The sequence below is a fragment of the Balaenoptera ricei genome, chromosome X, assembly GCF_028023285.1.
Source record: "Balaenoptera ricei isolate mBalRic1 chromosome X, mBalRic1.hap2, whole genome shotgun sequence".
NCBI lineage: Eukaryota > Metazoa > Chordata > Mammalia > Artiodactyla > Balaenopteridae > Balaenoptera > Balaenoptera ricei.
The window spans coordinates 93,563,186-93,579,081 of record NC_082660.1 but is presented as its reverse complement, the minus strand read 5'-3'; the positions used below and the strand labels follow the sequence as shown (position 1 = coordinate 93,579,081).

Below are 15,896 nucleotides of genomic sequence, written 5' to 3'. Positions count from 1 at the left end.
CGAAAAGAGAGCTCACCCTGGCTGATTCAAACAGAGTATTGTTCAGGGCAAGGCTGGAGGGAGGGAGACAGTTCAGGAGGCTGTGACATCAGTGCCACCTGACATTAAAGCTCCTAGTGCACTGGCAAAGGAAGTCCAGCTAGCTTGCTGGTTGTTAGTGGAATCGGTTTGGTGGCTGATTGGATTTGGGAAGCACGAGAGAGGTATTGGTGTGGTTGTTGGAAGGTCCTGAGAGAAGGCAAGATTCGGGTGCCTTCCTGGTACATATATGACTGGTGTCCAGTCTAACCCATGGACGCATACACCTCGGTTCCTTATCAGTCCTGCTCCACTGTGTTAAAAGTTTCAACGCAGTTGTCCTCTCCTCCCTCCTCCTTCTCCTCCCTCTTTCTCCTCCTTGTCCTCCTCTTCCTCATCCTGCTCCTCCTCGATTCTTCCCCTGATAGTGCCATCTGTCGGATAAGGCTGTCCTCTCTGCACAGGCAGAAGAGTGTCCTTTCTGAGGTTTGTGGGATTGGTCCCTTAGGCCAGGTTGGCACCGTGACTGCCCTACCATCCTGTTAGCCTAAGACATGGTATGTGGTAAGTGCACCACAGATGTGTCTTCAAACCTGTATTTTTGTTCCTCTTTTCAGAATACAGTGATGGTGGTAGACCACCTCAAGGAAGAAGGAAAGGTTGTAGTTCTTTCCCAGGTAATTCTGGCAAGAGGAGCCGTCATTATGAACACGGTGGGGGTGAGCCTCAGCCCTCACACCTCCAGGAGGATGATGGAAACGTGGTGAAGAGGGATGTCCAGGAGGACCCCGAAGTAAGACAGTAAGTGACCAGGCAGCAGGGTTTGTACACAGCAGCCCCTGGGACTATGCACCTCTCTCACTCTCCGTGGACTTGTTTTTCTTCTGTCACTGCAAAACTGAAGCATGCTAGAAGTGAAATAATGGTTGAGCAATCCTAATTGTAGTGCTGGTGTCAAAGAGACGAGGGTGTACAGAAGACTTTCTTAGCACGTATGGCCACTCACCCTCCTCTCTCCACATCCCCCCTGCAGCTCTCCCTGTACCATCCGAGGCAACGAGAGGACAGTGAGATTGGGCAGTGAAGGCCACATGCATATAACTGTGTGGGGAAACAGAAAACCTCTGGAGAGAGAAATGCAGGAGAACACACAAGATGGAACCCCAGGGAGCTGGTTCAGGGTCACTGTGAGTATCCTGAAAAATGTATGGAATGTGCAAGAGAGAAAAGTCAGGGGGAGTTGTGTTGGTCTCATGTAGAGATGCTGGTTTATTTCACTGGGGACAGCTTGTAAGCTGTCCTTTTTATGACCAGGAGTTAACAATCTTGTTCATCTAAGGGCAGATTCAGAGAAGCAGTGTAAAGGGAACAGGCTGACTGTGAGGAGAACGGAGGAGCCTGTCTCAGAGCAAAGATGGAAACTACTGCCAAGGATATGGAGCAACTCCACATTGGAGGTCTCAGTTTGGCAAGCTGAGTGTGGGAGATGGAGGGTCGAGCCTCTGGAGACCTTGTCTGAGGGGAAGCAGTGTCTGCACTGGGTAGGATCTCCTGGAAATTTATAAAAGGAAGATCATCTCTGACACCTTGATTATTTGGAAGAGAGTTTGACTGGAGAGAAAGAGTATTTAGGAAATCCATATTACGCACAAACGTAAGAAATCATGCCAGTGGTCCCTTCTTTAGAAACCCTGTCAAGCTCAGTAGAAGGCCGGAAAAGAACAGGAAAAGGTTCGTCCTCCAGCCTAAATTCCCTGTTGTCTGTCCTCTCTCCCATCCCTTCTTTTCATCCTTAGATTCCTTCCAGGATACAGTATGACAGGACATGGCTAATGAACTCAATCCAGAGCCATTGCAGTGTCCCCTTCACTCCAGTGGACGTAAGAGAGGATGCCGAAGCCAGACGCGTGGGCACAGGGAAGGGGGAGAGAGAGACCTGGTTCAGCAGGGTCTGTTGGCTTCTGATACTATTGCTGTTGCATTCAATCCCTGTAGTTCCACTTTGTGAAAAATGGGGCTCGGTTCTTTGTCCAGGAAGCTAGCACTGCCTCTGCATTGATGGATGTCAGCTACAAGATTTGTGACGAGGAGAGCCGAAAGGTGTGTGTCGCAGGCATTACCTGTACCTCATCCTGAGGAAGGAGTACAGGCCAGGGGCTGGCTGTTTTCTTTGGAACTAGAGTTCCTGGTGCTTACCCCACCTCTTCTTCCTGCAGATACCTGTGTTTGTCAGCCCCTCCGCTGCTCCCTACTCTGTGCGGTATAAGTTGAAGCCAGAAGAAATGGAGCAGCTAAAGGTAATGCAGACTAAAGGCATGTTGTGTGCCAGCGCTCAGACCCACCTCTCCTTCCTCCAGGCCCCTGTCCCCCTCGCCCCCGATTTCCCTGCCACCACCACAGCCTCAGAGCGGCTCTCTGCATCTCTCTCTCCGCAGCTGACCTTGAGCAAGCGATTTGATGTCTCCCAGCAAGCTCTTGACCTCCGGAGGCTCCGCGTTGACCCAGGTACGGCTGACAGCAGTAATTCTAGGGTGGGCGAGGGCAGAGGGGTCTTCCTAGAGGGAGACTTAGGGATGGTAAGGTGGGGCGGGGCTGTTGCTGGCCCCAGACCCCACTCAGCCATCTGATTCCCTCCCATCTCCTTCCTGAAGGCTTGGTGGGCCATAATATTGATATAATTCTGAATCAAAGAAGCTGCATGGCTGCCACCCTGCAGATCATCAAAAAGAATTTCCCTGAGGTGAGGCTGTAGGCCCAGTGCTGGTATTAGGGTAGGGGGTGGAAGAGATGGGGTGGAGGGCAGATTTGTCTCCAAGGTCCTAGATAGTAACCTTCACTCTACCTCTTCTTGCCCCAAAGCTGTTGTCCTTGAACTTGAGCAGCAACAAACTGTACCAGCTGGATGGCCTGTCTGACATTATACAGATGGCCCCCACGGTCAAGATCCTGAACCTCTCCAAAAATGAGGTGAGAAGAGGGAGCCAGATCAAAGTTGGGTTGAGAGTGGGGGGGGGCGTGTTAGTGGCCATCAGAGTGATGACAGGAGGCAGGTGAAGGTACCTGTGGGGGAGGGAGGGGGCTGGGGGTGCAGAGAGCCGGATGTCCCTCTTTCCCTGGGATTCCTTTTCCCACTTCCGCCCCATATTTCTCAGCTGAAGTCTGTGTGGGAGTTGAGCAAGATGCAAGGGCTGAAGCTTGAAGAGCTGTGGGTGCAAGGGAACCCATTGTGTGGCACCTTCCCAGACCAGTCCACCTATGTAAGGTCAGTGTGAACACCCTGTCACCCTTCCTGGTGACCTTCACCCGTGGGAGCCTAGACTATCTGTGACAGTGCCCCTTTGCCAAAGGTGGCAGCCCTGGTCTTCTGGGAGGGTCAGAGGCCCCACCTTCTGCTCTCTCTGTGCCTATCACCGGTGAGGAGTTTCCTTCCCCTGACCTGCTCACCTCTGCAGGGGCTCTGGGGTCTGTTTCCAGCTCTCTGCGCCCAGCTATATTCCGCCAAGGCCTCCCAAGAGTGTGCCGCAGGAAGCAGGGCTTCTCCTCCTCACCAGGACCAGGAGCGACCAGCCTTGATCCAGATGCTGGCGCCCTGGACTGAGAAGGGTCCTCCAGTCCAGGCCCTCTTGCTGAGAGAAGCCTTCCTTCTTCGTGCTGAGATGGCGTTTGCCTTCCCCGTTCTGAGAGGGGCCCTCTTCCCCTTCCTCCAAAGGGGACCCCCCTCGTCTCCCAGGTTGACATGGGGGCTTTCGTGCGCCATGCTGAGGGCTGAGGCCGTGGGTGGCTGCTGTCATGACATCCATTCTGCTGGCCCAATGCCAGGAGCTGGAGCCTCCTTGGGAAAAAGCATGGCTCCTTGAGTCAAGGGGCCAGACGTGGGCCCCCGCCAGTGATCAGAGGGCTTCCTGAGGCAGGAGTGGAAGGCAGAGGGCAGAGGTGGTAGAGGAGACAGAAGGACAGGGCTCTCAGGGGCACTTCCCATCCCTCCCTGCACACGTCACATCATCCCATCTGGTCCTTCACAGGAGCCCTGGGCAGCCTGAGACAGGTACGATTCCTCAGATAAAGAACGAACTCAGACAGGTGCAGGGGTCATCAGGAGAGAAGACGGTGATCATAAGACTGGGCCACGGATCCTCAGCCCCATACTGAGCTGGGACCTGACCCTTTCCTCATTCTGGGGGAGGTGTGCCCCCATGGCGGCCCTGTTTCCCATGCCCAAGTCTGGCTGAACTCACACAGGTGACAAAGTTTCAACCAGCATCCAGTGGGGCCCCAGCCCAACATGTGCATATTTTCCATTCCTACCTGGTGTGTCTGGGCGATTCTGGGGCAGGTGAAGAGCCGCAACAGGGGCGCCGTTTCCCCTTTCTTCTCTCTTCTTCCCTGACCCCGACCACGGGAGAGCTTCTTTCCCTTCCCTTTGTTTTCTCTCTCTCCCTTGTCTCTGTGCCCCTATGTCTCTCTCATCTCTCCCCTCCTACCTTCACTCCCTTTCTGCCTTCATCCCCTCCATCTCCCTCCCTGAGCCCCACCTCACTCACCTCCCTGGCCCAGCATCCTGGGCCATCCCTGGGGGGTGTCCGGGTCTTGCCAGAGTGCTGGACCCCCAGTGAGGTAGCAGAGCCCCGGGCTCCCACCCCATTCCCTCTTCTCCCCACAGCCTTCAGTGGGGCCCTGGAGGAAGGAAGGGAGGAGAAGGAAGCCCTGCAGTATGGGTTTGAAATGCTGCTCCCTGTGGCACTGGAGAAGGGAGTGCGAGTAGTCTGGGTGGGAGCTACCCAGACGAAGGAGAGGAAGGGAGGGAGGGAAAGAATGTTAAAGTGAAGGTATTGAGAGAGATGAGGAGACAGTGCCTTTCAGACAGTAAGATGACAGATGCTCAGTGCTCAACAGGGAAGTGGACCGAAAACCCTTAAAATCAGAAGCAGAGGTGGGCAAAGGGCGCTGCTGGATGGGCCAGAACACACTGATCTCTGTTTATGGTATTACTGTTTTAACTCAAAGGAAGCATTGCAACCTTGAACTATCAACCATCTCTTCTCTATTTTTGGTTTTGGACAGGGCCATCAGAGATTGTTTCCCGAAGTTATTACGCCTAGTAAGTGCCTACATATATCATTGTCTCTTATGAATGTCAGTGATCTCTGCACCTGCCCTCAAGCCCTTTGGGTCTTGCCTAGATCACATATTAGCATCAGAACCTTAACCATTTTGGGGGGCATGGACGCCTGAAAATGACATGGATAGACTTGCTGGAAAAATACCCATAAATACACACACGCACACACACAAGTTGCACATAACACTAGAGACTTCCAGGACCTCATGATGAAGACATCCAGTGTAAGCTTTCCCATGGAATTTCCAGGGCCCTTTCACACCTGACCTCTGACCCTCACCCTCCTGGGCCCATCCTTTTCCCCGATCATCCAGGGCAACTCCCCTGGTCTCCACTCCTGACTTCCTCTTCCCTTCTCCAGGATGGCCAGGAGTTACCGTCACCAGTTACCGTTGATGTTGACACTCCCTGCGTATTAAAGCCCTGCAAGGTGAGGAAGAGGGTCAAACAACATTTGGGGTGTTGCAGGGAGGCTTTATCCACTGCATAGTCTCAAATGCCATTTGATTCCAGGGCAGCTACTTTGGATGCGATGAGCTGAAGAGCCTAGTCCTGCAATTCCTGCAGCAGTAAGTACCTCTGGGAAGCTGAGCAAGGGGGAGAGGGCGAGGACAGGTGAGGCCACCTAAGCACAGGTCTGCTCAGGGGAGTTTCCAAGTCTCATTTGAGGTCCAGACCACAGAGATAGACTGTCCTCATTGCTCCCGCTCAGGTTCTACTTGATCCATGACTGTGGAGACCGACAGGGTCTCGTGGGTGCTTATCACGAGGAGGCCTGCTTCTCCCTGACCATTCCCTTCCACCCCGAGGACCCAGCCCCGTGAGTATCACAGCACAGGCTCTGCTCCTGGGCCGTGTGGCTCCCCAGGAGACACAGGCCAGCTCCTGCAAACACCCACCACCCACTGTTGCTCTTTGTCTCCTAGAAGCAGCTTGTGCGAGTACTTCAAGGACAGCCGGAATATGAAGAAGCTCACGGACCCCCGTGAGTGTGTGATGGGAAGACTGGGTGGGAAAGGGCGGTGAAGGGGTCAATCATAGGGCCCAGGGCGTGGCAGCCCCTGACCGTCGCTCGCTTCCCCTCCCCTCACAGACCTGCGGGTCCAGCTGCTGAAGCACACAAATCGTGTCATTGTGCACACCCTCTGTGTGTTGCCCAAGACTCAGCATGACTTCAGCTCCTTCGTGGTGGACACGTGGTCCCAGACGGTGAGCGCCTGCTTCCTCCCTCGGGCGGGCCCAGGAAGCCGCAGGTGGGTAGGAGGTGCAGGTGGTGACTGGGCGCCTGGGATCTTCCCTTTCAGGAAACGATGCTCTGCTTCTGCGTCAGCGGGGTGTTCAAGGAAGGTGAGTGTGTGTAGATCCCCACCCCAGATGCCCCACTGCTGCCTCCCCCTGGCCAGGCTCACTCCCAGAACCACCCAGCTTCCCTGACCCCTTCCCTTCCCTTCCCCTCCCCTCCCCTCCCCTCCCCTCCCTCACTGTGTTCTCCAGCCCTCAGGCTTCCCACAGACAATCCAGGTCTGAGCTGTGTCCATGCCTGTCTGCCCTGCACACCCTGGGCGTTGGGGACACAGGCTGCGGAGTTTGGTGGCTCTCATCCCAGATACTCACTCTGAGAACTTGGGCCGTTACTTAACCTCTCAGTTTCCTCATTTGCAAAATGGGGTAGTAGTATCCACCTCTTGGGCGGCTGTGAAAAACGCATCCCGTGAACCTGTGTAGTGGTTGTCAGGGGCCCTGTCACTGGGCGCAGACTGCTCCTATAGTTGCCCTCCCGATTCCCGACACCCTGCCCCCGTGAACAACTGCCCTCTCAGCATGAGTGTCCAGTCACAGCCTGACTGGGGACCGCCGGTTGAGCGTGTACAGCACGTGCGGCTCTAAGGGGTACTGTTGTTTGTTTGCTCTTGAAGTGGAAGGAAGTTCTCAGGGCTGTGTGCGTGCCTTCACCCGGACCTTCATCGCTACCCCTGCCAGCTACTCCAGGTGAGAGCCCTGTTGTGGGCGGGAATGCCCATCCCCGCCTGGGCTCAGGGGCTTGGGAATGTGGTGGCGCAGACCTTAGGTTTACTCGGTATTGTGGAAAGCCAGCAGGGAGATCTCAGGAGCAGTCTAGCCTAGTGGTTAAGAAGAGCATGGGCTCTGGAATCGGCCTATGCGTTCTCTCCTTGACCCAACACTCACTCGCTGTGTGACCTTGGTCAAGTCACATGACCTCTCTGTGACTCAGTGTCTTCTTCTGAGAATGGGGATCAGAGCGTCCACACCTTGGGCTGTGGTAAAGGGTAAATGCGAAATTGCCCGTGGGTTGGGGATAAACCTATAAATCGAGTGAAGATGGTAGACAGTCTCTCCAAAGGTGGGCTCTGTGGGGAGGGCCAGAGGTACCAGTCAAGGAACCTGGGAGACAGACACAGGAGGGGCGTGGAAGGAATCTGGTTGCTGAGTGCCAGTGGGAGCAGAGTCAATATTGGGGGTGTGGGTGTCCATCCAGGCGTAGTCTGAGGGCCCATTTTTCCTTCAGTCTGTGCATCGTGAATGACGAGCTGTTTGTGAGGGACGCCAGCCCCAGTGAGACCCAGAGTGTGTTCTCCATCCCAGTGCCTACGCCCACCTCCAGCTCCATGCACACCCTCTCCCAGGAGCAGCAGGACATCCTGCAGGCGTCCTCCACCCCACCTGAGGTGAACCTCTAGTGATCTCAGAAGTGAGTGCTGGGTTTGCGTGGGGATAGGAGGGAGCTAGGAGGAGTAGAGGGGTGATTAATGGGAACTTGAAGGTAATTATTTTACATCTATTTTTTTCTTACAAACGTTTAGTTGTGAGAAATTCCCTAATTTCATACTAATACCTTTCCATGTATTATAAAATACAGGTTTCCTATCTTATATACTGTTTTGAAACTTCTTTTGTTTATTATTAGTACCAGCATTTCCTCTCAGTATATGTGAAGCTACATTATTCTTTCTAAGATCAATATATTAAACAATTGAATTCCAGGAAGCCATAAGCTATTATTGATAGGCATTTACCTTTTCACTTCTTTTTCAGCATTACATGCTGTGGCATCTGCTCATTCTGGTACATACATGTTGGTAAACTTGAAGGCGTGCCCTTGTAGCATAGATTTAGCTGTGACGTTGTGTGGTCAAGTGTCTCCAGTTTGGTCCTAAGGGAGGTCATCTATCCTCCCCCACTACAGGTGCTTTCAGTACGATGACTAGACTATACCAGAACTAAAAAATTCTTTACTCATTAAAAAGTCAATTCTGAGAATTCAGAGATAAGAAGAAATAGACCTCTAGGGTTTCAGGAAGGTGAAGGCGGACAGAAGTCAGGTGCCCTGGGGTTGAAACTCAACGGCTGCTGGCTCTGCTGACATCCCAATTCTTTCTCTTTACTTTCTTCAGCCCAAGGGCAAGATTCCAGATGAATTTTGAGATGAGACCCTCATCCACTGACCTGGGATCTTGAGAACAAAACTCTGCAAATGAGCCTTTAGATGTCATTTTCATCCTCCTCATATTTGTTACCTCTCTTCTCTTAACTGAAGCCATATCCATGACTAAGCTTGCAGTCCAGCTAATCAGGAAACCAAAGTTTACCGTGTAGGCCTGCCAGTTGTTCTGTATTTTTCCCACGCATGATCCTTGTTTATCTTTATATTAAAGAGTAACATTGCACATTGTATGTTGTGTGTCTTGGATTGCTCTTCCCCTGACCCAACCATGAGTTAGTGGGGCCAGGACCAAAAGGTCCCATCTCCCACATCATCCCTGGCAGTCTCTAGCATTTATAGCCGACCTATACAGTGCTTGAAAATTATAGAGTAAGGACTCCATTCCTGGACTACCCTAAAAGCCAAGCTTTGCCTCCTGATAACCTTCTCTCCACCACTTCAGTACTCACAAGTTGTGACCGTTCTGATGTTCACTTCTATAAACAAATATAACGTATTTAGCAAGTAAAGTACCATATTTACTCTAATAATTATGGTATTCTTAATCATTTAACAGGTCTAAAACTGTGCTAACATTTTTATTAGGTTCTTAGGTTCTGTAACTAACACTATTTTCCCCACAACTCCTATGTTGTTTTTTTAACTTACTTACTTTGAAATAATTATTGATTTACCAAAAGTTGCAAAAAACTGTGTAGAGAGGTCATGTATACCCATCACTCACCTTCTCCTAATAATAACACCTTGTATTACTTTAGTACAGTATCGAAACTAAGAAATGGACATTGGTACAGTCCACTGAGCTTACTACAATTTCGCCATTTTACATGCACTCATTTGTGTGTTAGAACACCTGTGAATAATACTTATATATATATAATTCCATGCACTTTTACCAGCTATGTAGGTGTTCTAACTATCACCACAAACAAGATCAAAAACTGTTTCATCACCACACGCTTCCCTCATGTTAGCCTTTATAGCCACACCCACCTTCTTCCTGATCCCACATCCCTAAACTCTGTCAGACACTATTATAATTTCCTAAATGTCATAGAAATAGAATCATATAGTATATTATCTTTAGGAATGGATTTCTTTCACTCAGCATAACTCTCCTGAGATCCATCCAAGTTGTAAAGTGGGTCTATAGTCTGTTCCTTTGTATTGCTGAATAGGATTCCATGGTGTGAATGTACCACAGTTTGTTTAGCCATTCCCCCGTTGAAAGACATCTGGGCTATTTCCACTTTTTAACTATTGTGAGTAAAACTGTGATGAACTTCATGTAAAGGTTTTTGTGTAAACATAAATTTTCATTTCTCTGGGTAAACGGCCCAGAGTGCAACTGCTGTATCATATGGTAACTGCATATTTCGTTCTGAAAACCCTGCCACATTGTTTTGCAGACGACCTGTACCATTCTGCATTCCCATTGGCAATGTATGAGTGACTCAGTTTATCCAGTGTTGTCTGCATTTGGTTTTGTCACTGTTTTTTTCAGCCATTCTGATAGGGGGGTTTAATATTTCATTGTGCTTTTAATTTGCATTTCCATGATGGCTAAAGATGTTGAATAGCTTTTCCTAAGCCTATTTGCCCTCTGTTCATGTCTTTCATCCATTTCATAATTGGATTAAGAGGCAAGAAGTTATCTCTATAGAGAGCTGCCCTGGCTCTGGCTAACAGGCAGAGTAAGAGAATATGAGGCCCCTCGAGACTCACTTTTCTTGACAGGGAGGGCAGAAGTGTGGCTGAAGCTATTAAATGTTCCTCAAATTAGGACGGAACTTGGATATGGAACAGGATTAAGAGGTGGGGGCATCTCTGGGTCCATCTGTGGAGATCTGGATACGGCAGAAAAAGAAGGGGGATGTGGGGCAGAGGAAAAACAGTGGAAGGAGGGAGATACAGGGGGATGCCTTCTAAATGATGATGCTAGATTCATCACTCTCAGCCTGCTCAATGGAGTGCAAAAAACTACTCTCCTAGACATGTGGTTTTCAACTCTGCATATCCATTAGGATCCCCTCTAATGCTCAGATTCAACCAACTGAATCAGAGCCTCTAGGGGTAAGCCCAGTCATCAGTATCTTTAAGGTTCACCTCAGTTGATTCTAATGAGCTGTCAAAATTGAAAACCTTATCTGACGGTGTATTAGTTTGCTATGGCTGCCATAACAAGATACCACAGGCTGCGTAGCTTAAACAACAGAAGTTTATTTCTCACAGTTTTAAAGGTTGGAAGTCCAAGATCCAGGTGTCCACAGGTTTGGTTTCTTCTGAGGCCTCTCTCCTTGGCTTGCAAATGGCCTCCTTCTTACTCCTTCTTCACATGGCTGTCCCTCTGTGCATACACACCCTGGTATCTCTTTATGTGTCCTAAGCTCCTCTTATAAGGAAACCAATCATATTGGATTAGTGTCTACCCTAGCGGCCTCATTTTAATTTAATCACCTCTTTAAAGGCCCTATCTTCAAACACAGTCACATTCTGAGGTACTGGGGGTTAAAGCTTCAACATATGAATTTGGGTAGGCCACAGTTCAGTCCACAACAGATGGTATGAGAAATACCTTGGTCTGAGAAATTCATCTCCCTTTTAGCTACCTTCCTGGAACTACTATACAACACTTCTGCCATCACCTCATTAGGTAGAAGTTGGTCATGTGACCATTGTTGGCTGCAAAGCAGGCTATAAATGTGGTCTTTTACTGGAAACATTACTGTACCAAATAAATTTGGGATTCTTTCATTAAGAAAGAAGGAGAATTGGTATAGAACATATGCTACACTTTCATACCCAAGGCAGCTAGAAGCACTACCTCAATTACCATGTCCTTTCTACCCAGTTTTCCAACCACAGTTTTCATGGGTTCAAACAAAACTGCTGCTTCAGGGACACCTGAGCTCACTCTCCCATCCTCCCAAATCCCATGTCCCAGACTATGCCTGAGTCCTCACAACTTAGCATGTTTAATCTACGTCATTCACTCACTCATTCATTCATTCAACAAATATTTCTTGGTTACCAATGATATGTGAGGCACTGTGATAGGCACGGGAGATAAATCAGAGAACCTGACAGACAGGGTCATGGTTCTCATGGAGCTCACATTCTACAGGGGTTGATACACTCAAGGTTTAAGAGCCATTAAGAAAATAATATGGGAAAATGTGACAGAGAATGACTAGGGTGGGGAAGGCAAGGAAGGATGTTCTGAAGACGTAACTTAGATTTAATATTCAAATAACAACAAGTACACAGTCAGCAGTGGGAAGATATAGGAGCTGAGCCCTCGAGGCAGAGGGAAGAGCAAGACGAAAGGCCCTAAGATATGGGCAAGCTTGGCAGTTTTAGGGAACAGCTTGTATGCCAGTGTGTATTGGGAGGACAGTGTTAGAAAATGAGGTGAGATTGGTAGGAGGGGCCCAATAACAGAAGGTCCTGTGGGCCATGGTAAGGACTCTGGGTTTTGTTCTTATTATGATGGAGCCATTGGGTGCTTTCTGAAAGGAAGGGAAGTTATTATTATCATCTACTTTATTAAAGCTCATTCTAAATGTTCTTTGGAGGACAGACTGAAAATAGAGCAACTGTAAGATCAAGAGACAAGATAAGGAGGCTACTACCCACATGACAGTGAGAGGTGACAGTCTCGTAGACCACAGCCGTAGCAATGGAAGGGGTGAGATGGGGTTTGAAATGAGACGTATCTCGGAAGTACTGAACTTGTTGATGAAGTTCACGTTTGTGGTAAGGGATAGAGAGGGATTAAGTGTGTCCCTTGGAATGTGGATTTTTGCAGCTGGGTTAGGGCGGTTTTCTTCAATGGGGAAGTGAATGGAGGACCAGTTTCGGTGCAATGCCAGGAAACTGACAGTTCTGTTTTGACCATGTCGTTTGTGGAGCCTATGAAAAATCTGGGTGGGGAGCATGTGGTTGGATGTATAAGTCAGGAGATCCTGAGAATATTCTTGGCTGTGGCAAAAAAAAAAAAACCCAAAACAAAACAAAAAAACAAGCATGCAAGCAAAGAAATGAAAAACCCAACTGTACAGTTCAATCTGAAAATACAGGTTGATTCCACATATGAGCATGACACAGCTCTAGATTCTGGAAGGGATACAAAGACATATTAAAAACCAACTTCACTGAGCTATAATTTTTGTTCAACATAATGCATCCATCTTTTTTTTTTTTTTTTTTTTTTGGCTGTGCTGCGCAGCTTTCAGGATCTTAGTTCCCCAACCGGGGATCGAACCTGGGCCCCTTGCAGTGAGAGCGCCGCGTCCTAACCACTGGACTTAGCTATAAGGCTAAGGCGCTGGCCTGCCAGGGGCTACTAACTGTCAGAGAAGAAAGATATATGTCTGGAATATAAATATCATTCATCCACGCACCTAGTGCATGTCAAGATTAGTGCTAAAAAGGGAAGATAGAACCATGAAAAATTTCAGGCAATGTCTCTGTCTTCCTGAAGATTAGGAGTCGAAATAGAGAACTGCAAGTGGCTCTGGTTGCTAAATAGTAAGGGAGGTATTTGGTGAGATAATTGGGCCCCCAAAAGGTCTAACCCCAGTGCACAGAAGCAACTTTTCCCCTTCTGCATGTCTCATAGACAATGCTGTGGCATGACCTAGAATATAGAGCTGTGAGAATAGAATGAACCTGAACATTCTCTGCATAAATGGCTGAGGAAACAGCTTTCCAAACCTTCCACCCAGCAAACAGCCCTGATTATGTGCAGAAGTATATCTCAATTTCATTGAATTCTCACAGTTGGAGTTGTATGACTAATTATTTTATCTCTGTATCTAATTAAGAAGCTGAGGTTAAGAAGGGTCAAGTATCTCGGAAGAAAACAGCAGATCTATTGATGATAGGAAAGTGTTAGATTTTAAGCTGTGAGCTATTAACTAGTGTGGAATACTCGTTCCCATCCTTTAGGTCCAGGCTGAGGTAGTAGCAATGCAAATTTCTCAGTCAAATGCCTGGGATTCATTGGTCATTAGAGAATTTTAGGAACTGGAGAAGCTATAGGAAAGTGAAAGCCTAACATACCATCCTCCTGCCTGCTCCGCATCATTGTTCCTGCCTCTGCTCTCTTGTTTTCTATGATAACGTCATCTTAACATTAGGTTTTGTTATTGACTGAACTGTGTTCTCCCAAAATTCATATACTGAAGCCCTAATTAGCAGTGCCTCAGGATGTGACTGGATTTGGAGATAGGGCCTTTAAAAGGTGATTAAGTTAATTTAAGGCTCTTAGGGGATACGTTAATCCCATCTGACTGGTGTGCTTATAAGAAGAGGAGTTTAGGACACACAGAGAGACAGCAGAAGTGTGTACACACAGAGGGACAACCACGTGAAAAAGCAGCAAGAAGATGGCCATCTTCAAGCCAAGGAGAGAGGCCTTAGAAGAAATCACCCCTGCTCACACCTTGATCTTGTACTTCCAGCCTCCAGAACTGTGAGAAACAAATTTCTGTTGTTAAGCCACTTAGTCTGTGGTATTTTTGTTGTGGCAGTCTGAACAGTCTAATACAGGCATTATGAACGTGTTTCAGTAGGTCATGAAGCAGGTAGAGTAGACTGTCAGAAAGGATGAAAATAAAGTGATGGTAAAAAATACCAATGATCAGTAAAACTGAAAGAAACGTGGTTAATTTGTATTACTATCAGGCAAAATAGGCATCAAGCAATTGCAACAAAGAAGGCCACTATCAAATCATAAAAGAAAATGTATTAAGAAGTTTAAAAATTCTGAACTTACACTCACCTGATAACATATCTTCAAAAACATATATAGCAGTAAGTAACGAAGTTACAAGTAACAGAAAGTAAAATCCACTTTTGTGTATACGATAAGGAAATACATTTGCTTATATAACTGAGAGCCCAGAGGTAGAGGAGACTTTAGGTTAGTTGATCCAGTGACTCAAAGATATAAAGACTCAGGCCCAATCTTGAACCAATGACTGTGGCTAGGGACATAGGATTATTGCGTGAGATCTAGAGTAACTCTGGTCTCACCCTTGGAACTAGCAGTCAAATTCCCCCCAAACGTGACTGTATGAGGGAGGAAATGCACTCATGAAAATTTGAGACCAGTTAGGAAGAAGAATGTATATTGCGTAGGTAAACAAAAATGTCACCTTCAGGCACCATTTGAAAGCACAATTATCAATATGAGCATAATACCCACAATACTCAAGCGCAAATGGTTTTCAACTACTATGTCTTTCCAGGTAACAGATACTTCTATTCAGGAAATACCTACATTGAATTAGTGAATGGGTAGTTACAAAGCACTAGAGCTCTCACCCCTGCAGTAAGTTTAGGAAGAACCACAAAGGCATCCATGGTAGCGTACTTAAATCTCATTTTCTTTCTCAAATTTTTGGCAAAGCTTTTTCTTTACTATCGTACTTTGATATTATTGTGTCAGGATAGTTTCACTAGAACGGAATGGATTCTTTATAGCTACAATTTTATCAAGTATTACCATTCTGTAAACATACAACACAGAGTTCATAAAGATATGAAAGATGAGAAGCAAGAAAATTGTCAACATTTATGATCAGCAACAATTTTCTTTAAAGAGCACCATTAAATTTCAATATGGAATAGCTTTAAAAACTTCAAGCTTTTAGAAGAAATTCAGTCTCATAAAAATGTAATAAAATTAAAGAACATCTTCTGTTAATGTACATATTTGTAAATATGTAAAAAGGAACATTCCTCTTGGAACACTAGCCCAAGAACCACCGCAGCCCTGCCGCCTGGCATACCAGGACCCAGCACATACACCAACAGGCTGGCACCAGCTCTGGGACACATTGGGCCCCTCAACCAGCTGCTCCTGGATCTGGCCCCACTCACCAGTGGGATGACGCCAGCTTTGGGACACCCCAGACCGCATACCCAGCCATGTCAGGAACTGGCCCCACACACCAGCAAACCGACACTAGCTTCAGGACTCCAAGGCCCTGCAGCCAGAGACCCAGGAACCTGGCTCTGCCCACCAGCGAGCCAGCACTAGCTCCACGACTCCCTGGGCCACAGCCCCACCCACCAGCAGGCCAACACCAGTTCCAAGACACCTTGGACCCCTCAGCCAGCTGCCCTGGGATCCAGCCCCACTCAACAGTGGGCCATCACCAGCTTTTAGACACCCCCAAACCCTGGAGCCAGCCATGTGGAACTGGCCCTGCCCACCAGCAGGCTGCCACTAGATACAGGACCTCTAGCCCCCCCCACCACCCACTGCAGAGCCTAGCACCACCCACC

At 48.1% G+C, this 15,896-nt stretch overlaps 1 protein-coding gene across 1 annotated transcript; it reads left to right on the top strand.

Annotated features, from left to right (window-relative positions):
* The first annotated feature begins 667 nt into the window (after window positions 1-667).
* LOC132357148 (nuclear RNA export factor 2-like) lies at window positions 668-7,836 on the top strand. Its single transcript, XM_059910439.1, has 18 exons — window positions 668-819; window positions 1,052-1,205; window positions 1,815-1,898; window positions 2,014-2,124; window positions 2,235-2,315; window positions 2,454-2,523; window positions 2,670-2,758; window positions 2,878-2,985; window positions 3,171-3,280; window positions 5,080-5,116; window positions 5,499-5,567; window positions 5,651-5,706; window positions 5,850-5,957; window positions 6,064-6,122; window positions 6,231-6,346; window positions 6,442-6,484; window positions 7,054-7,126; window positions 7,665-7,836. Exons 2-18 carry the CDS (start codon window positions 1,110-1,112, stop codon window positions 7,834-7,836), a joined length of 1,482 nt encoding a protein of 493 aa, XP_059766422.1. The 5' UTR covers window positions 668-819; window positions 1,052-1,109.
* Window positions 7,837-15,896: the final 8,060 nt, after the last annotated feature.